The sequence below is a fragment of the Crocodylus siamensis genome, chromosome 3 (genome assembly GCF_052110815.1).
Source record: "Crocodylus siamensis isolate JL-2025a chromosome 3, ASM5211081v1, whole genome shotgun sequence".
Taxonomy (NCBI): Eukaryota; Metazoa; Chordata; order Crocodylia; family Crocodylidae; genus Crocodylus; species Crocodylus siamensis.
Window position 1 is genome coordinate 118032000 of NC_143397.1, and position 23433 is coordinate 118055432.

The following is a 23433-nucleotide window of genomic DNA, read 5'->3' on the forward strand; positions in this document are numbered from 1 at the left end:
TGCATCAAAAACGTTTGATGAAACATATTTCTTTTCATAATTTGAAACAGTATGATTACATTTGTGGTTTTCTTGTGGAAAATCTTTTTTCAACATTTTGTTTCTAAGCCTTTCCATGCTGGAAAATGAGAGGGCAGACACTTTAAGAAAGGGTGTTCTTTTTCACTTAAAAAAAAAAAAAGTGTCTACCATATAATTAAATTGAGTTTCAGCCTTGTAAACCCCCCCATTTGATCCTGTTTTTTTCAGAATTTTTCATTGCAACCAGCCGTAGTTAGGAAAGTGGAAGGGGTATTTGGAGCCAGACTGCATATATGGAGCACAAAGGACTCAAATACTATGGTTGTCACTGACTAGACTTAGATGAACAAGATTTTTGCAAAAAAATATTTTTAAAAGCCTAGGATCCTTTTTGAGGCAGTTAATTACGTTTTGCATCGGCTGCATCAACCCCCTCTCAGGCAGCCTTCACCAAGGTTCCGGTTTCTTCCTTACGACCGAAATAAAGCAAGGCTTCAACTCGGATGATCCTCTCCTCACGCACGGCTTACAGCGAGCAAGACGAAGGAAATAAAAGGACTTATTTGCCGGGTTTTTTTCCGTGTGCAGTATTTTCCAGCTGCGAGGATCATATTGAGCTTCCAATAGGATGCTTTCATACTGCAGGCCTGATACCTACGTAAGCAGCGACCGTACCAGACCCCGCAAAGACCACGGAATAAACTTAACGCACCACCAAAACCCTTCCCGCCTTCCTCGCAGCGCGGCGACGTAATCACGGCTCCCCGTTCCCGTGACGTCACCCATGGCGTAGAAAAGCCCCGCCCCCACGGCCGGGCCGGGCACGCCTCAACTGCTGCATCCGCGCGCCCCGCGATTGGTTGCGGGGCGCGCGAGGTCGGAAGAAGCGAGCAGCGCGGGGGACCTTGGGCTCATGCCAGGGGTCACCAGCCGGTAACGTGCCCCTCCAACCGGGGCAGTGGAGGGGAGAGGCGGGCCGGGCCGGGCAGTTGCGCGCGCACATGGCTCCTTTGTCTTTGAATCCATGAGGCCACGCGGCGGGGCAGGTGTCGGGGGCGGCGCTGAGGGGCGGTACCAGCACCCCTGGGTGGGGGCGGTGTTGGGTCTGCGGGGGGGCGCTCCTGGCTAGGGTCCTCTATATAAAAAGATCTCTCAAAATGGTCTTGTTTGCTGAAAAACTCCGGCACCCTAAAAAAAAATACGTAGGTCAGTATGCAGATAAGTGACCATACGTCGTCATCTTTACCTCATGTTGCTCCCCTTAGGCCGACAGTGAGAACGGGGTCATCCAGGTTGAAGCATTTCTTTATTGTGAGGCCGGCCATCATGAGGAAGTGCTGACAGCGAACCCAAAAGTTAGTTCAGATTCCCTCAGTGACTTGGGTTTTGCATGTGCTGCATCACTGAGCCGCCTCAAAAATTACCTTCATTTTGAGCACTTTTCCTCTTATTGATTGGGTTGAAATTACCGTATAAATACAGTAATTATCGTTAAGAGGTACACCGATGCATTGGTCCAGTATTGGATCGATACTGATGTAAAAAAAATTGTCTGTATCAGAATTTGGCCTGACATGGCCGATAATTTGGCCAATAAATGCCTGTGCATGTGTGCAGCCGCAGCACCGCCATGTAGGTGACAAGGAGCACATGCATGCAGCTGGTAAGTCTGTTGTGGTAGAAGGGTTGAGGGAAGGGGCATGGGGGGGAAGATCAAGGCCCCCACAGTGAGGGAGGAATGTGACTGGGGCAAGTACTTCACAGTTGGGGCAAGGCAGGCATGGGATGGGGCTGCAGCTTGTCTGGGGGGCTCAGGGCGGGGGTGGCTCCTGCCGCTGTCTACTACTTGTCCGGGAGCCACTTGTCCAGTGCTCATCCGGCGGCTCGTCTGGCACTTGCCCGCTTGTCCAGCAGCTTATGCAGCTGCTCCTGCCACTTGTCTGGGAAGGCATGGGCGTGCATGTGCCCCCAGATCTGGGCAGGGTGGGGTGGGCTGAGGCCTGGGCTGTACTCTGGGCAGGGGGCTGAGGGGGCTACAGTGAATTCTGGGGTGGCTGCATCCCCTCCCCATAGTCCCCTCCCAGGACCACCGACCCTGAATGCAGCCCCAGCTCAGCCCACCCCTTGCAGATCAGGGGGTAGTGGTGGGAGACAGTGAACAAGCGGGCAAGCACCTGACAAGCCACTGAACGAGTACCTCCCAGATGAGCAGCCCGCACGCAGCAGTGGGAGCTGCCCCCTTCCCACGCCCCCCGTGCAAGCCGTGGTTCCAACCTGCACCCATTCTTCCCTGGCTGGGCAGCGCTTACCTCTGCCTCAGCCCCACTTTTCCCTCACCGTCGGGAGGACTTGATCTGCCCCCCCATTTTTTTTTTTTACCACAGCAGACTTACCAGCTGGACACTGCTCTTCAAGCTGCCAGGCTGGCATCGGAAATCAGATTGGTATAAGCCAATATACTGCCTCAAAAATCGGCTGTTGGCCCCAAAAATATCTAACGGTGTACCCCTAATTATTGTACGCCAGGCAATACTGTGCAGCACTGGGATTCCTGTCACTGCCTCCATTCATCCTGAGGTGCTTTGGTAGGCAGGGGCTCAGAACTGTGGGTTTATTAATGGCCTGGAAGCTAAAGTGGATTTTTTAATTATTATTTTTATCCAGGCCAATTCAGTTCTAAATTCAGCTGGGCAAAGCCCAGGAGTCAAGTTCCAAAAATCAGCTGAATGGAACTCAGTTGTCAAGTCCGTGTGGCTCTACCACTGGGCAAGTATCCTCCCTCCCACACCTGTTGGTCTGGGGCTTTGGATAGTTCCCAAATACAGGCAGGTTTCCTACATGCAAGCCCCAGGCCTGGAGGTCTTGGGGTTCAGATGCCCCCAGTTTTGCTTGATTTTAGCCAAAAGGCAAACCAGACTGTTACAGCCAGGCCTCAAGAGAAACTGAGTGACAGCAAATTGAAGAAGGGCAGAGTGTTATAGCATAGCCCCATGCATGCCCCTATTTGTAAGGGATGGTTTGGATAGAGATGATTCCTCCTCAGGCAGGGGGTTGGACTGCGTGACCTCTGGAGGTCCCTTCCAGCCCTACTTTTCTATGATCCTTTAGCTGATTAAAGCTCCTGTGATATCTTTCTCTTAATGAAAGAGTGGTAAGTTACCATGAGTTAGTTTACATTTACTGTGAGGTAAGAGTGGGGACGGAAGAAGCTATCAGGGGTGTGTATGTCTGCTTTTGCTTATCTCAGGACAACTTCTTTGTGTGCCCATGCCACCACTGCTGCACTAATATTTGGTCAAAGTTGAAACGTGCAGTTCTTGTATGAATAAATGTGTTGCACCAGTTTAAATTAAAACCAGTGAAATTACACCGATATGCCTTTTGCTGTTGTTTGTTGGCTTAGCTTGCTGCCCATAAATTTCTTCAAAGTGTTGGCCCACTGGAAGCTTTGATCTAAATGTATCAAAGTCCAGTTTTAGGACTGGTAGTGTCTTAATTTAAAACATTCCTCATGCTTTGATACTTTTTTGCTAATAATTCAAGTCCACTAAATGGAATTATAGGAGAAAGCATCACTTTATACACTTTTTTTTTTTTGTTTTCTCTTGCAGTAATTTTTTTTGAAGCTGTAATGGAGAATGAGCTGGCAATGACTTTCTTCTTGTTGCTTTCCATTGCATTTTTCTGCGAGAGCCACAGTCATGGAGTGGAGACAGCAACTGCTGAACAAGTTTTGGAAAAAACCATTCTAGAAAGGACAGCTGGTATCAACCCCGACTTGGCAGCACTTACGCAGAGGCATCACCTTCAGGAACTCTTTCACCGTTATGGGGAAAACAACACTTTGACAATTGAAGGGTTTAGAAAACTGCTGCAGAATATGGGCATAGATAAAAGGAAAAAAATCAAAATAGATCATGAGCATGATCATGATCACCATCATCATAATCATGTCACACTAAGTAAAAACTTTGACAGAACAGGTTGCCCAAGTCATGAATCTGAGGGTATACACAAAGATCTGAGGAGCAGTCAGGCCAAAGAATTTCACAGAGTAGAAAATGCTGAGCAACAACACAGTTTTACAAGCAATAAGAATGTTGCTAATGAAATAACTATACCCAACAATGCCACGACCACAGATAGCAGTACTGAGTTACAGAATTTGGAATCTGGAGAAGTGAAATCTCTTCGTGTAAGTCTAACTAACCCCAGTGCCATTAATGTAACAGAAAGCAGCAATACAAGTTTGGTTGTTAGTGGAAGAGCAAATGAATCTTTTCCACTGAAGGAACCCGAAAAAGGAAATTATTTGTATTCTAAATTTAAGAACAAAAGTATCCAAGAGGTAAGTACTCTTCCTCTTGTGCCTGTTCAAAGTGTGTCATCATGGTTTGTCATCCAGAGAAGTTCACTTAATCTGTAGGGATCTTCTTGCAGGCTTTGCTGTTAAAAGTGCTTTAACAGTAGGGATACCTGAAATGCATACAGAATTCTCCTATACAATGATTTCCATTTTTATATGTACATTTAATTATTTTCAGCAAAATCAAGTAGAGGAAAACAGTCATATATGTTCCAGTTTGAGTACCTATCCATTGGCATTTCCTTCTATTTTTTCCCTAAAAAGACAGAAGACTAAAGAAAAAAGTTTATTTTGAGAATATTAACTATGTAAATAAGTACCTGAAAGTTTGTGACACTTCAGGAGAACTGCAGGTTTTTCTGTAATTATGTTTAAAAATGGTGATGGTGTGGGGGAGGTAAACCAGATGAATAATTAAACTTGAAAATTCACTTTTATTAGCTGTGACTCTCACCAGATTTAATCCATGGGCACTTACATTTTCTTGCAGATTAGCAGGAAGCAGAAGGCTCAGACAGGAAAGCATCTTGCATAGAAGGCCGTCAACATCATTAGAATGTTATTATGAATTTTAGGCAAATTTTGTTATGTATGTTTACTAATAATTTTAGTTAGGTGTCATTTGGCATGAACTTGTCTTGCACAGGTGGGAGCCCTTGAATATTTCCATGCAGCTGGTTTATTGTCAAAATCTTGCTGTGTCACTCCTTTTTTCTATTTTAAAATGGTTACATTACAATTAAAACACTATTGTTCTTATTGGACCAGGCAGTTGGTCCAAAAAAGTAAAATTACTTTGTGATTTGGTTTTTTGTTTTTTTTTATCACTAGGGTTATCAGATCTTACATTTTTAAAAAGAAATTGCTATTACCTCATCATCATTAACTATCACTTTCTTTCTTGTGAAATGAGAGGTGCTTTGTTTCTCTTCCATGTACTTGATACTTCTGCTCTGCCCTCAAGGTGGAGCTCAGGTTTGAGGGAAGATTTGGTCTACACTGTGATGGTACGTGGGGATGGTCCCAAAGGTTGATGCTAGGGTGATTTTGGAGAAATAATTGGGTCTGAGAGCACTGGAAGGGGAATATAGGTGAGGGGGCACTGAGTAATTCCTGAAACCAGTCGGACAATTAAACTAGTGAAAAGCCAAACTGAGTTACCTGAAAGAATATAAAAAGCTTAAATATAATAAGGGAGAGGCAAGGATTTTTGTGAGTGATGTCTTCTATTGGACCAAATGTATGGTTGGGTTAGATTTAGACAAGCTTTCAAATGCAGAACATTCGTCTAATGTCCTGCATTCAAAAGTCTGTCTAAACTTATGCGACCCAAGCAGTTGGTCCAATGAAAAAAAAATCCTTGCTTCTCATATTTTCTCAATCATCATAGCTGTCATGTCATTCCTGTGCTACCATTTACATGCAGTAAAACTTAGAAAAATATAACTTCAGTGTCTACATTTTCCCCCATTCATTTCAATGTAGAATATGTTGCTTTCTGTCCTAACATCTCCTGCTTCTTTGGACAGTATGGTGACTAGAATAATAGGCATATGGATGTTGTGCATAGATGTTTTTTCATGTAAAAAATTAATGCCTTTTATTAATGACAGACAGGTCTAATTCTAAAGATATTTTACTGAAGTGTTTTATTCAAGTAACATGCAAATATTAACACCACTTGCTTTCCACTGTAACTGTTGCACAGATTGCAAAAATACCATAATTCTTTTATTTTTCTTTGAGAGGTCTGCTCCTATTGTTGTTTCTGAGGCTGGGCTAGTTCTTTATGAAGACCCGTTATAGCTAAAATAGATGTCTCTAAAACATTTTCTTTCTCGCCTTTTAAAAAGTCAAGGTACTAATGGAATAAAGTGTATGTAGGTCTATTTCTGTCAAATCTTTTTTACAGATGATCTTGCAAGACCTCTGCAGAGTCTGTTTTGGTAACTAAGCTATATAAGTCAGTGGATATATTCAATATAAAATCACAAGTCCTGAATTTGGTAACTAGGGATATTGTATTCTCGACAAGCAAAGTAGAAACCATGCTGGGAGGCCTACTGAAGGGAACTTATAAAGACTGCAAAGAGTACAGTAGAAGTATTATTGAATTATAATGTTTGTCATAAAAACATGTTCAACACATGCCATGTATGTGACTCCATAGAAGGGATATGGCTGAAAAAGAAACGTTTGACCAGATGGGTCATTCTGTCTTCCTTAAGTTGAGGATGGGATGGTTCATCCACCCAGCTGTCAGTGTTATCGAAGTACTTCTTCAGCCTGGAGGACTCAAAGGCCAAAAACCGTACAACTACACAATAACTTGCAATTTAGAAATAACCCCACTTAAAGGCCACCACCTGTACCTTATATCTGCAGTATATGACTGACTAGAATCTTAAGGGCTGTCAAATCCAACCAATTCCTCGGCAGTAGCACCTAGCTTCTAGAAAGATATGGAGTGGATCGGATGCTGGTTTGGTCAGACTTGAACTGACGTAAGATGTGAAATGAAATGGTTTTAATTATTTAAGTGTTCATGATTACTCTTCCCTCAGAATAAAAGTTGTGCAGTTCACATCACTAGAACTTGTTACAGACCTTAGCTACAGTTTATTTAGATACTTCAGAGAGGTGTTACTCTGAGTTAACATTAGAACTCTTGCAATTTTCAATGAGTTCCTGTTCTTTCTAATCTTACTCAAGTGCTTCTTTTTATAGTGCTTCAATACATCAGAACTGATGCGGTCTCATGGAATAAGCACACAAGTATTGTTGACTGCTACAGAATTTAGCTATCTCTGCCCAGCTATTATTAATCAGATTGATGGCAAATATTGCTTAGTCCATGCAACTAATGAAAAAGCTGAAACTCCTCCAAAAAGCTTTTCTTTGGAAATAGGTAGGCTTTTTTTTCCTTCTGAAATGTATAGTAAAAAGCTTATCAGCAATGACTCACACATGAAATTTGCTTTTACAATTAACATAAATTATGCTTAGATTCTACCTTGTATAATTGTGGTTTTTGCAAAGGGTTGTTTCTAGATGCAAGCATGCCAGGGTTTGTGTGTTGTTTAGATGATAGCATCCAAGTCACTGTTTGAATAGGCAAGTGTCTAGCAAACAGAAGCTGATATCAGGCTCTTGTTTTTCTTTTACCAGCTTGGATTGGTGGTTTGATATCGATCTCTGTCATCAGTTTCCTTTCGTTATTGGGTGTTATATTGGTACCTCTGATGAATCGTGTATTTTTCAAGTTTCTTCTAAGTTTTCTTGTGGCACTGGCTGTTGGGACTCTGAGTGGAGATGCCTTCTTACATCTCCTTCCACATGTAAGTATTTTTATTTGTTTTTAAACATCTTTAATACTGAAACCTGACTTGACTTTTCTGTTTTAGGTTGGGTTGTATGTTAAATCAATGATATAACGACTGTTTAATGAGATGATCCATAAATGTAATAATAAGAAAATATAGATTGCTTAGAATGGTCTTTGTGAAATTGTGATCAGTATAACTGATCAAATCTTCACTATGCAGGGAGGAGTTGTGCCATACACCCCTACTTCATTCATCACATTTTCTCTCATACGCATGTGGGCAATCAACTCCAACTTGTGGGAGTTGTAGTTATTTATTTACGTGGTTTTTTTACACATGCATGCACTAAATGATGAAAGATGGACCAAATGAAAGAGTGATGCTCAAATGGATTATAAAAATCAGAGTGGTACATCGGAGAAATACTGGAACAGAACACCTGATATTGGAGCATCTAATCACTTCACATCATCTGGTGGGGAAGGCTGTGACCAAATGCTGTGACATGGGGGCAGTTGTCCTCTGTGGTACATTCCTGCAATAAAATTAAGTACATTGTGTAAGATTTAATTGTCCTGTATCGAGTTTGAAAATCTGCCTATGGTAAGTAAGGCCTTCATTAATTATATTACTGAACTTTCTTTTGTGTTCTAGAGGCACTTGTCTCTTGGCCTTATGCTTAAATGTGTATCACTGGTGCAATTATCTTTTTTTTAAAAAAAAAAAGCATGCTTTTATTATGTTGCACCATACCTACAAAACTAATGGAAAACTGTCTTGCTCTTCTACTTAGACTAACAGCCATGTTTAGGATTGTAAAGAAATTTTACCCCACAGTCACTGTGGTCCGTGTGGACTGTTGTGGTTTTAACCTTCCTGTATTGTTGCGGGGGAGGAGGAAGGATGGTCCTCTTCCTTGGATCTTTTGAAAAAATTTTAGCAAATTACTTCCTGTTTTTGCCGTGACAGGACATTGACAGTGTCCTTATCCCTGCCTTGCCTGTGGGAAGTTCAAGGGTGTTGTCGATGTTTAAGGCATTATTCTTGGTACTTGTGTGTGGAGGGAATGGACTTAGTGGGGGAGCTACCATGTGTTGAGATGCTCCTGTGTCCTCCTGCTGGAGCCACAGTTCAACCCTGTTGTCAACTGTCTGATTTTGTTGCCTACAGCAACTGAAAACAGTAAATTCAGACACTGGAAAAGGAAGGGATGAGACAAGGTGGTTGCAGCATCATTGACCATTGGATGCTAGCTGCCCCACAGTCAAGTGAAAATGACCATAGGGAATTGGCATGTACTGGAGCTGAACTGTGGAGGTTGCCTGAGAACCAGTGAGAAGCCCTGTGTGTGGGTGGCCCACCTCCATGGATCTGTTTGACCCACAGCCTATGTTAGACATCTCTAGCTTAGACAAACATTTATCTAGAATTATTTAGATAGTGATTACCCATACCTTGATGAAGAGGTTGGACTTGATGACCTCTTGCAGTCCCTCCTAGGGGAGAGGCAGGGAATTTGATAAAAGTTTTCAAATACCTGAAAGGTGCTTGTAGAGACAATGGAGATAGGCAATTATTTGTGACTGCCGCAATCAGGATAACAAGCAGTGGTCTCATGTTGCAGTTAGTGAAATTTAGGTTGAATATTAGGAAGAATCTTCTCACTGTGAGGGTAGATAAGTATTGGGACAAGCTACCCCATAGAAGTTGTAGAGTCTCCATCCTTGAAAGCTTTGTAGAGCAAGTTAAATAAACATTTGACTGGGATAGCTTACCCAGGAGTGATCATGCACTGAGTGGTGTCAGACTAAATGACCTGAGGTCCCTTCCAGCTCTATTTTTCTATGATTCTATGAAAACCTAAACAGATTCCTTCTGTCATGCCCTAGAGGCTGACCAACTATAGTGATTATAGTGTAAGGAAGGGGAGAGATTGGAAGAGTTTGGAGAGATTGAATTGGCCGGCTGTTGGGAGTAGATTAAGATGTGGGATATTATGGTAAGATTAATGTTGAGCCACCATAGAGATGGGGCAGTCAAGAGGGTGCTTTGGTTATTGCTGCTACTGAGGGCCCCACCTCTGTGATTGTGACTGATGTAAGAAGACTTGTGATAGCTGTTGTCTAGTTGTAGTGGCTGGGCCTGCTTTCACTCATCTACCAACAAACATCACTTCCATCTTTTGTCTTCTGAATCTTTTTTTTAAATCCATATCTTTTTCTCTTGCTAAATGTAAAATGTCTGGATTTGATTAAAATGAAATAGCCCTGGTTCACATTCTGCAGATTTCCTTCTGTTGCTGCTGAATGTTGAATATTGTTTTGAATGTCGTGGAACTTCAACTTTTTTTCCCTTTGTTTTCTTCCTTAGTCCCATGGGAACCACCACCATCATCATGAGAAACCATTACTTGAACAAAGTAAAGACTCCTTGTTCAAGCATCTTGTTTTTCACAGTGCAGAAGAGAATGTTTATTTGGATTCTACGTGGAAGGGTCTTACAGCCCTGGGAGGCCTTTATTTCATGTTCCTTGTTGAGCATTTGATCACTTTAATTAAGCAGTTTAAAGACAAGAAGAAAAAGGTACGGAAACTATATATTTTGAAGTATTTGGAGCTGTCTCCAACTAGTAATCAGTCCATGATACTGCAATTTAAGCTATTAAGTATCTTTTATTCAACCAGAATTGACAGTTAAGGAAGAATTCTGCTACTGTTTAGTTAAGCTGGAAGTTTGCTGTAACCAGCCTAACTGCAAAAAAAAAAAAAAAAAAAAAAGTATATATTTACGTATATGTAGGCCTAGATTACCACCTGAAAGAACTAAAGACAAAAAACCCATCATCCCTCACTCCCACAAAAAGGTATTAATGTGCAGGGGTTATCATGTCTTTTAAAATTAGCGTAGGAAATACCAGGAAGATGTAACTATTGTGGGTGGTAAATGTCAACTTTCTAAATATAGAAAGCTGCATTGTGTAAAGGCTAATATAGCTAAGTACTTCAGTGTTGCCAAGGTAATAAAGTTGTTAGTTTAAAAGTTTTTAAAATGAAATTTAACTATGAGCCCTCTAGGAAGTTTCAAAAGTAGTTACTTTCTGGGTAGAAAAGCTTGTAATCTTTTTAAAAACCCAACATATCTGGTATTGACTATGAAGCCTTCTTTTGTATGCCTGGAAAGCTGTCCATCTTGAAGAGTGAGAAGTAAGCAAGCCCACTGAAATATGCAGGACAGTTTATCAAGAGTGGTAGGATCAGGTTCATTAATTATATCTAAAAGTCTTCTTTCTCTGCTGAGTTGTTTGACCTGGGAGCTATTCATTTAGAGCTAATACTTGGTTTTCTGCTTTTTTTTTTTAAATAAGCCACATTTTTAAACTTGAGTGTGCATTTAAAAAGAAAAATCTCCTGTATAAACGTCAATCATTGTTTTTGAAGTTTATAGTGGAATTGAAATTGCTGTGTAGTCCTTTATAACTATTACCTGTGCCAGCTCATTGTGATTTGTTTTCCTTCTCCATCATAAGTAATTCTTTGCCTTTTTTACTGTACTTTCGCCAGTCTTCCAGTACATTTTTCTGCTTATGCATCCATTACGTATGTCCCATTTTAGCCTCATTTATTTGAAGGCTGCGTGAATGTTGTGAATATACTGTATTGCCCATGCATATATTGAAAATTAATTGACATATTAATGATTTAATTGTATTCTTTTGGCATTAGAAAAAAAATGAAGATGATGCAGAAAGTAAGAAGTTTTCAACAAATGAAGAAAAGTTAGATGCAGATGATCGTAAGTCTTAACAATAATATTGCACAGCTATACTAATGAAAATGGTGAAGAATTTTTTTCTGCATTATGAGTAGATTTACAAGTCTTCAGTTTACTATGGGATGGATCACCATGTAGCCAAATTCTTTAAGCCTTTCCTGAAACACAACTTTGGTAGGCATTGGTGTGTATGAGATTTGTAATTATCATTAATAATCTGTTTTTAAGATTGAGAGGGGTTCGAAATAGTTCATAGTTGAAAGTAGATCATAGTTAAAATTTTGATGCTTCCTAGCCTTATGCTGCAGGATTGAGCATTAGAAAAAGAAAAAAAAATGTAGAAGAGCTTTTATCTACAGATGTTTAGTATGCTGCTGCACCTCACAGAAATTGTAGTTCTGTGGAGAGAGGATTTTAGAAATCTATACATCATAAAGCTAGCATGGAAGTTTAAACAGCCAAACTCATGTATTTCAAATGCCCGAAGGGCTTGATATTTTTTTCAGAAAGAGTGCTCACACACAATTCCACTTTAATTTAAACTGGGGGAAGTGGACTGCAGGTGTTTAGTACCTGTCAAAGTCAAACTATAAATGAAAACATTTCATGAAATAAGAATACCATCAAATGTCCAGGTGATCTTGTACAGTAAAATATAAAGTTTTTTTGGTCTTTGTAGGCTGCTTTCAGTACTGTGTTTGCTTGGCTACTGAACTATCCAATGTGATAGGCCCTTGGATTGCAGGTATGAATAGACATTTAGGGCATGATGCTGTGTTTGACTAACATTAAGTAGTCTTATTGTGAGTCTTGAGTTGGGGACTGTTACTGAAATGCCTCATTCTCTGCAAAAATAAGATTAAACCAATAAGTTGTGTATCTTGTTACAATTTTGCAGTAGGGCATTTGCTGGATCTGAGTTCATATTCGGTACCTGTCCAAGAAGGGCCATGTTCTGTCTACAAACAATTTGATACATCCCTCACGTAAGCCTATTAAAGTCAGTGGGGTGACAGCACAGATTAATTTGACCAGTGTTTCTGTATCTGGTTCCTTTCAGTTACAGACTTGGTGCTCTCCTCCTATACTGCTAGAGATTTGGGTGTGCCCATATGTACTTCTGTTACTTCTTGAGTAAACTTCCATTTTCTCCTCGTAAGTCTGTTGCAAGACTGAACTGAAGGCTTTAAAAAAGGCTGATAGACTGTACTTGTAGTTCTGTAACTCTTTTTGTTAGACGTTACCTGGAAAAATATTTCATGAAATCAAAATATCTGGATTGCTTCACTGAATAGAATAGTATCAAAGCAATCAAAGTTTGTGGAAGTGCCCTTCCTTTCACTTGCCTTTGTGATTTCTTCTGCATATCTCCTGCAATGATATAATCTGGATGCAGCCCTTCTTATCTCTAACTAACAGAAGATGCTGTTTCTAGCATGATGAATTGTCGTTGGCTTCATTTATTTAATTTCATTCTCCAGACTTTTCTCTCTCATTTTAAGCACTTTAAACAGCTAACGCTTAATAGCAGCACTAGCATATTGTGTTGTCTACTGGATCAGGCCAAGCTCTTTCTTGATGTGTCTTAAAAATCTTGAATGTTAACCCCCAGTTGCATGCCCTGCATGATCCTGCAGCCTCAGGCAGAACTTTGCTATTCCTGAGATTATTTGCAATAGCTGTTGCAGTGGAATTCGGTGTCATTGATCCCCCATTTGTAATTTTCATGTGGCTATATGGATCAAATCTTATTTTGCAGAAGCCAGCTCCCATTGGTGGTGATGTCAATGGGGCTTTCATTTGTCAGGATCACATTGAAATTGCATTCTTTGCTTTCAAAGACAGAAAAAGAATTGTGCACTTCTTTGAATGACACTCAGCTGCAGGTAAAGAATTAAACTGCTTCTGGGAGTGCCAGCTAGAGCCAATTCTTGACTTGAAATGACTTACTACTGTGCGTTAAATATTTGCTAGAACTTCGTGTGTGCAAGACAATTTTTTTGTATTGGATACTTTACTTAGGTTTATATGTATATACTATTTTGAAGGTTCCCAGGCTTTTGGATTTGCATGTAACTCACTTATATTTCTGTGACTGCAAGAAGTTTACCAAAATTTACCCATATCTTTTATTCTCAAAGCTTAAAAATTTAGTTGTAAAACTCATTTAAATAAAACCAAAAACAAAATTGGAAACAACCCATCTGTTCTAAAACTGAGAGCATATTTTTAGCGTTTTCAAACTGTACAAATAAAGAATAATACCACATACTTGTGTTAAGGCAGAACACTTAAAATATTATGAAGTTAATTAATAAGCAGCGTAGTGTATGTTATTTTTTACATAAAATGTAATAGGTGAAATAGATGTATTTTTTTCAAGTGGGAGGCAGGGGTATGCAAAATATGGGCTGGATACAGCCTGTGGGTGCCCCCCACCAGCCTGGGCCCCAGCCAGCATGCAGCTTCTGGCACAGCTGTTCCCAGAGTGGCTGCAGCCATTCAGGTGCTGCTCTGCTCCCCTCCCCTGCAGTGGAAGCCCCCTGCTGAAGCTTCCCCTCTGCCTGCCTACCCGCCTGCCTGGAGCAGCGTCTCAGGGGCAGGAGTGGGAGGAGAAGCCGCTACTGGAGGCAAGGGGAGCAGAGCAGCACCCAACTGGCTGTGGCTGCAGCTGTGTTGAAAATACCCCACTGGAAGATGTGTGCTAGCTGGGGCCCAGGCCTCTGGGGCTGTTCTGCTCCCCTCACCTCCAGCTGCAGCTCTTGCTCCTCTGGGCAGGCAGGAAGTTTCAACTAGGCGGCTTCTGCCCCAGTGCATGGAGCTCTGGCTCCAGCTCCTGGTTGCTTTCCACTTGCTCTGGCTGCTCAGCACAATGAGCAGCCACTTGCACGTGAGTGGAAGGTGGCCAAGAGCTGGAGACAGAGCCCTGCACACTGGGATGGGAGCTGCCAGGCTGAAGTATCTCCCTCACCCCCCTGCCCAGAGCAGTGCAGCAGGAGCTGCAGCTGGAGCCAAGGGGAGCAAAACAGCCCCACCAGCCTGGACCCTGGCCTGCACGTGCAGCCTCTGGAGCAGGGCTAACCCCAGTGCAGCTGCAGCTGGCCAGGTGCTGCTCTACTCCCTTTGCCTTCAGCTGTGGCTCCTCTTCCTGCTTCTGCCCCTGCTGTGCCACCGCAGACAGGCAGGCAGAGGGAAGCTTCAGCCAGTGGCTCTGGCTGGAGGTGAGGGGACCAGAGCAGCACCCAGCTGGCTGCAGCTGTGCACTGGCTAGGGCTTGGGCCAAGGCTGTTGAGCGCTGGTGGGAGCACAGTGTGGGCTGCCCTGGGCGGGGCTCCACTCCATGCAGAGTACCATAGGGGTAGCTGCAGACTGGGCCAGCTCTGCTGCGTGTGCCCCTTGCCTCCCCCACACACACCCTCCCCTACAGGACAGGGCGTGCAGGGTGCAGATCGTACCTGGCCCACTGCCAAACGCTGCTTCCCACCTGCCCAAAGCCCCAAAGGTAGTTTTGGTGAGTTGCTTTATGGGGGGCAGGGGACCCATGACAGCTTATCAAAACTCTCTACATAGTCCTGGGACCCAAATAAGTGCCCACACCTGCAATAAAGACAAGGATCTTTATTTTTTCTGTGATACTTACATAGATTTCCCTGTGTCCACCATATAAATTTTGAGCAAAGAATATCATGGGAGTCGTGCAAAATGATTGTAGTCACAGAGGAGCAGAGTATCAGGGTCAATTTCCTTGGTTTTTTCTTATCATAGCATAGTTTTTTAGGTAATTAAGTATGTTAACATACTCTCTCTCTCTCTTCCCCACCCCCCAGGGCCTGAAGGTTACTTAGGTACAGATTCGCAAGATCCATCCCACTTCATTTCTCAGCAACCAGTAGTACAGGAGGAAGAAGAAGTCATGATAGCTCACTCCCATCAAGAGGAAGCTGACAATGAATATGTATCCAGGGGTTGTAGAAACAAATGTCATTCTCATTTACATGACACCTTGGGACAGTCGGACCATCTCAGTCATCATCATCATGACTACCATCATATTCTCCATCATCATCACCATCAGAACCACCATCCACATAGCCACAGTCAACGCTACTCACGAGAAGAGCTGAAGGATGCTGGTATAGCTACTCTAGCCTGGATGGTGATTATGGGTGATGGACTACACAACTTTAGTGATGGCCTAGCGATTGGTAAGTATTTTTAGAGTTCCCCTTAGTCAGTAAGAGCAAGGTACAGTTGTGCCTTTGCTGCCCATGAACTGTAATCAGGGGTGGGCAATTATTTTGGACAGGGGGCCACTTACCGAGTTTCAGCAAGCCATTGAGGGCTGCATGACAGGCAGCCCAGGGCAGATTAATATTAATTTTCTAAATTTTTTAGGGGCCCCGTGGGCCAGATAGAATGGCTTGGCAGGCTGCATCCAGCCTCTGGGCCACCTTTTGCCCACCCCTGGGCTAAATGATTAAAACTAAGGGCCAATACAAGACTTAAGTGTCTACAACAGGGGTAGGCAATATTTTTTTGGCCGGAGTGCTGAAAACACCACAGTGCCTACCTTGGAGAGTGCTGGCATGGCAGAAAAACAAAATGAGGGTAAGCGGTCCATAGCAGGATGTCCTACTGCCCCTGCCCCCCAGTCTGGGCTCTGTGGCTGTCAGCAGCTACCCTGGCTCTGGGTAGCTGCTGGAGCCTGGGCTCCCAGCAGGCAGCAGCTCTCTAGAGCTGAGGCCAGTTGCAGCCGGGAGGCTCCAAACAACCGTGCCAGGCTCCGGCATCAGCTCCGCACTGGCACGTACACCCGCACATCGGAGTAGGTGGTGAGGGAGGGGCCTGAGGCAGTGCAGCCCGAGTCTCTCCTCTGCCACCACCTCTGTGCTGGGAGCAGGCTTCTGGAGCCTGGCACAGCTGTTTGTAGCCAGCCCAGGCTCTGGGCAACTGCAGCAAGCAAGCTGGGAGCAGGCTGCAAATAGCTGCGCCAGGCTTCACAGCTCCATGCTGGCGGCAACTGCATGGGCACCTCAGGGTAGGCTGGGCTGCTCGCCCCAAGGTGCCATGGCGGACAGGTGCCTTAATTTCACTACACCTGTTTTTACAGTGTCCAGAATTCTCTAGCCAAGTTGTCCCATTCGAGCCTTAGGAACTCCCTGCCACTGCTTTGCATGCTTTGCTCTATGACTGCTGCTTCTGGTCTGGCTCCAATATTCTTCCACACCCCACTCTTCTAGTAGGGGTTTAAGTAGCCTGTTATCTCCCTCCAGCCTGCTTCCTGTGAGTGAATAGCTAATTGCTTAATTAGCGAATCATTTGGCTGTTTAGGTCCCACGCTGTTTTTCTTGAGATTGGCCCTCTGAGATACTCCAGCCTTCGACTTCCTTCTATTCTTCCCCTGTTTTTGATTATTAACTATGGAAACTTTTTTTTGGTCAGTCTATAAGTGTGAGGTGAAATTGCTGTTTACTGATAAAAATCAAACCCTTTCAAGCCTAGTTATTGTTCATATTGTAGCAAAATGTCAGATATCCGCATATTACTCAAGTGCTTAAACAGTATTGCCGGCTCATGATTTTTGGCATTGTTCTTAAAGTCTACGCTTCAGGAATGTGAAAAACTTGGCTCTTTCATATATTTATACTGAAACAATATCTATACATGTATAATGAAACTAACATGCGCGCGCGCGTGCACACACACACACACACAAATATGAATGAAACTAACATGCATGCACTTGTGTGTGCGCGCGCACACACACACACACGAATATATATATAAAAAAGACCTAAGTTTTTCACACTCCCAAAGCATAGACTTTGAGAATAATGCCAAAAATCATGAGAGTTGGTAATACTGGCTTAAATCATGAGAGTTGGCTACTATGGAAGAAAGAGACTTGGGGGTCATCATTGACCACAAGATGAACATGAGCCTGCAATGTGATGCTGTGGCTAGTAAAGCGACCAAAACACTGGCTTGCATCCATAGATGCTTTTCAAGCAAATCTCGGGACGTCATTCTCCCCTTGTACTCGGCCTTGGTGAGGCCGCAGCTGGAGTACTGCGTCCAGTTTTGGGCTCCACAATTCAAAAAGGATGTGGAGAAGCTTGAGAGTCCAGAGAAGAGCCACACGCATGATCAGAGGTCAGGAAAACAGACCTTACGATGACAGGCTGAGAGCCATGGGGCTCTTTAAGCCTGGAAAAGTGCAGGCTCTGGGGTGACCTGATGGCCACCTATAAGTTCATCAGGGGTGACCACCAGTATCTGGGGGAACATTTGTTCACTGGAGCACCCCAAGGGATGATGAGATCGAATGGTCATAAACTACTACAAGATCGTTTCAGGCTGGACATAAGGAAGAATTTCTTTACTGTCCGAGCCCCCAGGGTCTGGAACAGCCTGCCAGCGGAGGTGGTTCAAGCACCTACATTGAACACCTTCAAGAGTAAATTGGATGCTTATCTTGCTGGGATCCTATGACCCCAGCTGACTTCCTGCCCTTCAGGCAGGGGGCTGCACTCAATGATCTTCTGAGGTCCCTTCCAGCCCTAATGTCTATGAAATTTATGAAACCCTTGAACATGTAGAATATTTTAGCTCCATTGTCTACTTTTGTAATATAATTGTACTCCATTTAACAGCCTCATAATTGGTACCAGAAATGATGGACAAGAAGTTAAGAACCTTGAAGATGAATGGAATTAGTTTCAGTGGTAGCATTAAGTGTGTTGGGTACTTAATAAGCATTGTTTACATTTAGTTAGCATAAGTGCATAGTCTTTTTTCAGGCCTGAAGCTGTGCCCTTATACCAAATCGGATCTGCAAGGAGGCCCCATGTGGAGTGGGTAAAGACTTGCAACGGCTACTGGCTAAAAGTTGTCAACCCCTGAGTTTACTATATGTATTTGAACAGTTGATCTGAAATGAGCTTTGTTTTGATATTTGTTGTACTTCTGAGTATTAGCAGGATTAACACTACTTAAGTAACTCTTTGCTCTTATTTCAATTCCATATTTATGCAGGGAAAATTTGGCTGAGTACAACTGACTAAGGAAAATCCTCTGTCTCTCTCCCAAAAGTGTGAGTTGAGTCCCAGGCAAAGTTTGTAGACAAATAGCAGAACAATAAAAAGCGAGGGATGGAACTTGAACTAATGTTGCATGGGTTTCTGTAGGGGGAAAGAAAGCTTAGCCCTGAGACTTGAGCTTGATGCAGAAATTTCAGATAAATTCTTTGGCTTATTGTAGTGGATCACAGTGGTCCTTTCTAATGTACAATCTAATAATACATGTAGAAACAGTTCAACTTCATCCTTGGACTCGGGTAAGGTATGGACAAATGTACATTCTAGCCATTTTAAAGGGGGCCCCTGCCACGCATTATACTTAAGACGTGATTAATCAATTAATTATGTCTTAAGTTGTAAACCAGCTACACATTTAAAGTAATTAATGGCATAATAAAACAAGGAATAAGTCACAAAGTTATTTTACAAAAGATGTGTAAGAACTTTGTGGCCGGCTCTTATCACACTATTTATTGAACATGTGGCCAGGTATGCCTTTCTGGCTGAGAATCCTATGAGCTGATGGGTCTCCCAGCCATAGGAACGTATGGTGCACCCCTGAAGCTGGGAGCCCTGTCAGCTGAGAGGGCTTCCAGCCTCAGGAGCTTCATGCTTGCAGGGGGAGCCTGGGTTCATGATCCCAGGCTCCCCCTGTACTAGCAGTAAGGCATGATGGGATATCAGATGCTCAATCCCACAATCACATCTCCCATACACATGTAGCATGACAAAGTGTGATTGTGTGGATCATGCATCAGCTTCCATTGCACTTTTACCTGTACATCTCGCAGGGGCTGTAGTGACATAACGTAATGAAATCGCCCTTAGTTTGACCTGGAAGCAGGGTTAAAGTTGAAGCAAATTTGCTGCACTTCTGTGTAGGGTGGCTATCACAGCAGACATTCTGCTATTCTGTCCTCTATTCATACGATACCTGATGCCTTTATGTCCCCTGTTTTTTCCTTTGGAGAGAGAAATAGAGGACATAAAGGTGTCCAGTTTCATATCAATAGAGGACAGAGGACAATTGGACTCCTCTATGATGGCCACCCTACTTGTATGACTAAAATGGGACAGATGTAACAGTTGCATCTCTCTGTATCCTTTGTTGATCTCCTCTGCCCTAATTTGTTATGAGCAAATATATAATGGTGCTCCCAAGCACGATCTCTGAATTTGGAATATTTGGTGGTGGGTTTTTTTTTGTCTTCTCACAGGTGCTGCCTTTACAGAAGGTTTGTCTAGTGGCTTAAGTACTTCTGTGGCTGTGTTTTGCCATGAGTTACCGCATGAGTTAGGTAAGACAGCATAATATTTGAGTAGAGTAAACCTATTAAATAACTGGTGGGGGTGGCAGTTTTAAGGATGGTGTGTTTGTTGTTTTACGGCATAGTTAAAACTTCTACATTTCCTGATCGGGGTCAGAAATGTTTTTACTAAGTTTGCAAACATCTGGTTTAGTTGATGAACATTGCTTTTGGCAACAAATTTATTTGTAAATTCATACTGAAAATCTTCAATTACATTTAGGTGAGTCATTTTGTCTGCAGATATTTGCAATTACTGCTGTATTTCTTCTATTCTTCGATAGCTGATTTACACAACTATTCAGTATAGCATAAATTGTGAATATATTTAAGAGAAAATACAAGTTTATATTGTTTTTTGTAATTAAGTTTAACTTGATTCTTCAGATGTCCTCACTAAGAAAATGAATGTTTAATAGGTCAGGAAAAAACCATGTTAGAACCCTTTAAAATATGGCTCTAGTTTTAGTGCATGAAAAATGGTTTTCATCCAAAGTCTAATATGTGGGGATATAATTTGGAACTCCAAATGTTATATTTTTCTGGTCAAATCCAATTTAATCCATGCACTTAAGAATACATGTACCACTAGGTTATGGAGTTTGGTCCTTTCCTCAGTAACGTTAATGGGAATTTCATTGGGGTATTCATCTCCAAAATGGAGGTGTCTTGTTCCCAGAAGCAGCCAGTTAGTTCTGCTTAAGGGAAGAAAATACGTGACACTGTTTAGAGTACATATTTGCATGGTCTTAAAATGGGATTTGATAGGAATCTCAATCCAGTCTCTTAGCTGGGAATGTTGATGCCATAGGAACTTGAGGGTGGTGGTATAAAATGGAGAGGGGGTAGAAGTGGGGTTTAGGAGGGAGTGAAATCCCATAAAAAGTGGTCTGTTTAATCAGACTTACCATGTTTTGTAAACCTTGATGTGTAATCAGTAAATGGTATGCAACATGGCAACTTTGCTAATCACAAATTCAAAATGTCATAACAGTATTTAACCACTCCCAGCTCTTTTGAATTAAAACATGTGACCAGCTTCAGTAATTGCGTTTCAACTCAATAAGCTTTCAAGAAAAAATGCCAATTAATCAAAATTGAAACATTTTGTGATAGGTCCAGGAATTTATCAAAACAGAGCCTAAGAACTCTGAAAATGTTGAAGTTGAGGGGATGTCAAAACACTGGACTTCTTGTTTTGAAATTCAGAACTAACTAATGTAAATTAAATGGTTAGGGAAAATGCTTTGAAATTATCCCAGTATTTTGATTGACCCCAAACTGAGCATTTTGGATTTCTGTTGTGAGAAAAGTGGTCCACGACATTCCAGTTATTAATAATGCTACTAAAATTGAGAAACTGAGAGTCACTTATGTAGATAAGAGAAAAGTCCTTTACCCCAAAGTTCAGTCATTACTTCAGAAATTTGGAGCAATCAGTGGGTAATTAGAATTCTGAAAGCACACTGCAGTTCTTTTTTTCAAAATCAGATTTATATGGATCTCAGTGATGTTCAATATTGCAATAGGTTTTGACTTAAAATAATTGTATTAATGCTAATATTGCACCAATAAACCAAAATTGTAACTAAAACAAAATTCTAAGAAGCTAAAAGTAAAATTTTTATTAAACTAAAATCCTGTACACTATAGACTGCGACTTCGAAGCTATTTTTATGTTTGTTCTTTGGCTCATCTGCCCTTAAATGAGAAATCTTTTTAATTTTGTAGAGGAAGGCTTTTAGAAAAAGGGAATAGGTGGCTTAAAAAGAGCTCAATATTCTGAGGGGTAAAAAGAAGTTTTATTGAAAGTGTTTAAGTAGATACATGAGGATGAAAGATAATCTTTTATCTTTCTTTTTTTGTCCCGTAGGAGACTTTGCTGTACTTCTGAAAGCTGGCATGACTGTCAGACAAGCTGTTCTATATAATGCTCTGTCAGCTATGCTTGCATACCTTGGAATGGCAACTGGGATTCTTATCGGTCACTATGCTGACAACGTTTCAATGTGGATATTTGCACTTACTGCTGGTTTGTTCATGTATGTGGCTCTTGTTGATATGGTAAGTATTAGTTAAATCTACTTGAATTCTACACAGCTAATTCAGGTGTCAAACTAATACAAAAACAGTACCAATACCCCCAAACTCATCCTCTGCAAAAATATTCATGATCTGTATTACTTATCTCTTAACTTAAATATTGATATCCTTAATTTTGTTGTTGAAAAACTTTGAGAAATTAACAGAATTATTTCATTTCTATGAAATACGCAAATAGGAAAATATGTATTATGAACATAGTGCACAATAGATAATCATCCCTTTGCCATAAACTTATAGTGGTGGTTGGAATCTTTTCTGCTTTTTAAAGCAAATTTCACCTGGAAAGAACCTGATCAGCTTTTTAAAGAATGTTGAAGCATCCCAATTTAATCGCTCTGTTAGTTAAAATTGTTTAGTTGTAAATATTGGACCAAAGGGGCCTCTCAGGCTAGTAAATCTAATCCCCTGTATAGCAAGCAACCATTTATCCACATTGAAACTACTCCAACCTTATGTGGATAATGTGTGTTTAGAAACTTACTGTGTAATAAGAAAAGTCTTCTATCAACCAGGTAACTAGGAGACATGTTTAATTTGGTATGATTGTTCCTAAAAATATTTCAAGCCTAGGCCTTTGTAACATCACCATTGGTTTCCTAGTTAGGAACTTTTAGGGTCAGATTCTAATACTTTTTTACTGATGTCAAATTAACCACTTTACTCAGTGGGTGGGCTAGTGAAGGCCATGGGACTACTCAGGGATTAAGGTAGTCTTCATGGTTAAGGATGGCAGAATCTGACTGAGGGAGTGAGTCATGATGCATGGCACTATTTTAAAAGTGTTTAATGTTAATTTTTACAATTATTATTTACATAGGTGCCTGAAATGCTCCACAACGATGCGAGTGATCATGGATGCAGTCGCTGGGGATATTTCCTGTTACAGAATGCTGGGATCCTGTTAGGCTTTGGGATTATGCTGCTTATCTCTGTGTTTGAACATAAAATTGTATTCAGCATAAATCTATAACTTTGATTGCCTGTTAAATTTGGTGCTGATGTGTAATAGGCATCTTTTTATATTAATTACTGTAGCTATATAGTACAGCTGTAGTACTGTAGCTACTGTACATGAAAGGTAGATGAAAAATGCTTAGTTTATGAAAAGCCTATGTTTCCTTTTTCCAGAAGTAAAATTAGAAGTGTTAACTACTTACATGTGAAGCTTAGTTTAGTAAATAGTACAAGGCATAGATAGCTATACTCTGTGAAGCATGGTGAAAGTGCCAAATCTAGAAAGGAATATTTTTTTAGGTTTTTTTATTTTAAGTTATTAAGCTTTTTGTAAACTTATATATTGCATGTAATTTATGTAAAATCTTGCTGTTGTGTCTCTTTTTTTTACTGAAATGATTTGCTGGTATAAACAAATAAAACAGTTGTTGTGCTATACAACGCAAAAGCTGTCGTTTTTACAATATATAATTATTTTATTGATGAGAGTTTTAAAATAGAGA

General features: G+C 41.5%; 1 protein-coding gene across 4 annotated transcripts; it reads left to right on the top strand.

Moving 5' to 3' along the window:
- Positions 1 to 795: 795 nt before the first annotated feature.
- Positions 796 to 23378, top strand: SLC39A6 (solute carrier family 39 member 6). Of its 4 annotated transcripts, none has more exons than XM_090039088.1 (11): positions 796 to 954; positions 3633 to 4369; positions 7115 to 7295; positions 7556 to 7725; positions 10084 to 10296; positions 11436 to 11505; positions 12164 to 12229; positions 15312 to 15689; positions 19781 to 19861; positions 21744 to 21934; positions 22794 to 23378. In XM_090039088.1, exons 2-11 carry the CDS (start codon positions 3653 to 3655, stop codon positions 22944 to 22946), a joined length of 2220 nt encoding a protein of 739 aa, XP_089895214.1. In that variant the 5' UTR covers positions 796 to 954; positions 3633 to 3652; the 3' UTR covers positions 22947 to 23378. The 4 variants fall into 4 exon arrangements, with proteins under 4 accessions (XP_089895214.1, XP_089895217.1, XP_089895216.1 ...); XM_090039091.1 differs by having other exon boundaries at positions 3633 to 4216; XM_090039089.1 differs by lacking the exon at positions 796 to 954 and adding an exon at positions 1307 to 1376.
- The last annotated feature ends 55 nt before the right edge of the window (positions 23379 to 23433 follow it).

Bases quoted from the DNA above. Each gene is read 5' to 3' on its own strand.
- SLC39A6 (XM_090039088.1), top strand. From the start codon at position 3,653: ATGGAGAATGAGCTGGCAATGACTTTCTTCTTGTTGCTTTCCATTGCA. The intron at 4,370-7,114 runs GTAAGTACTCTT...TTCTTTTTATAG, and splicing joins AGAACAAAAGTATCCAAGAG to TGCTTCAATACATCAGAACT. The intron at 12,230-15,311 runs GTATGAATAGAC...CCCACCCCCCAG, and splicing joins GATAGGCCCTTGGATTGCAG to GGCCTGAAGGTTACTTAGGT.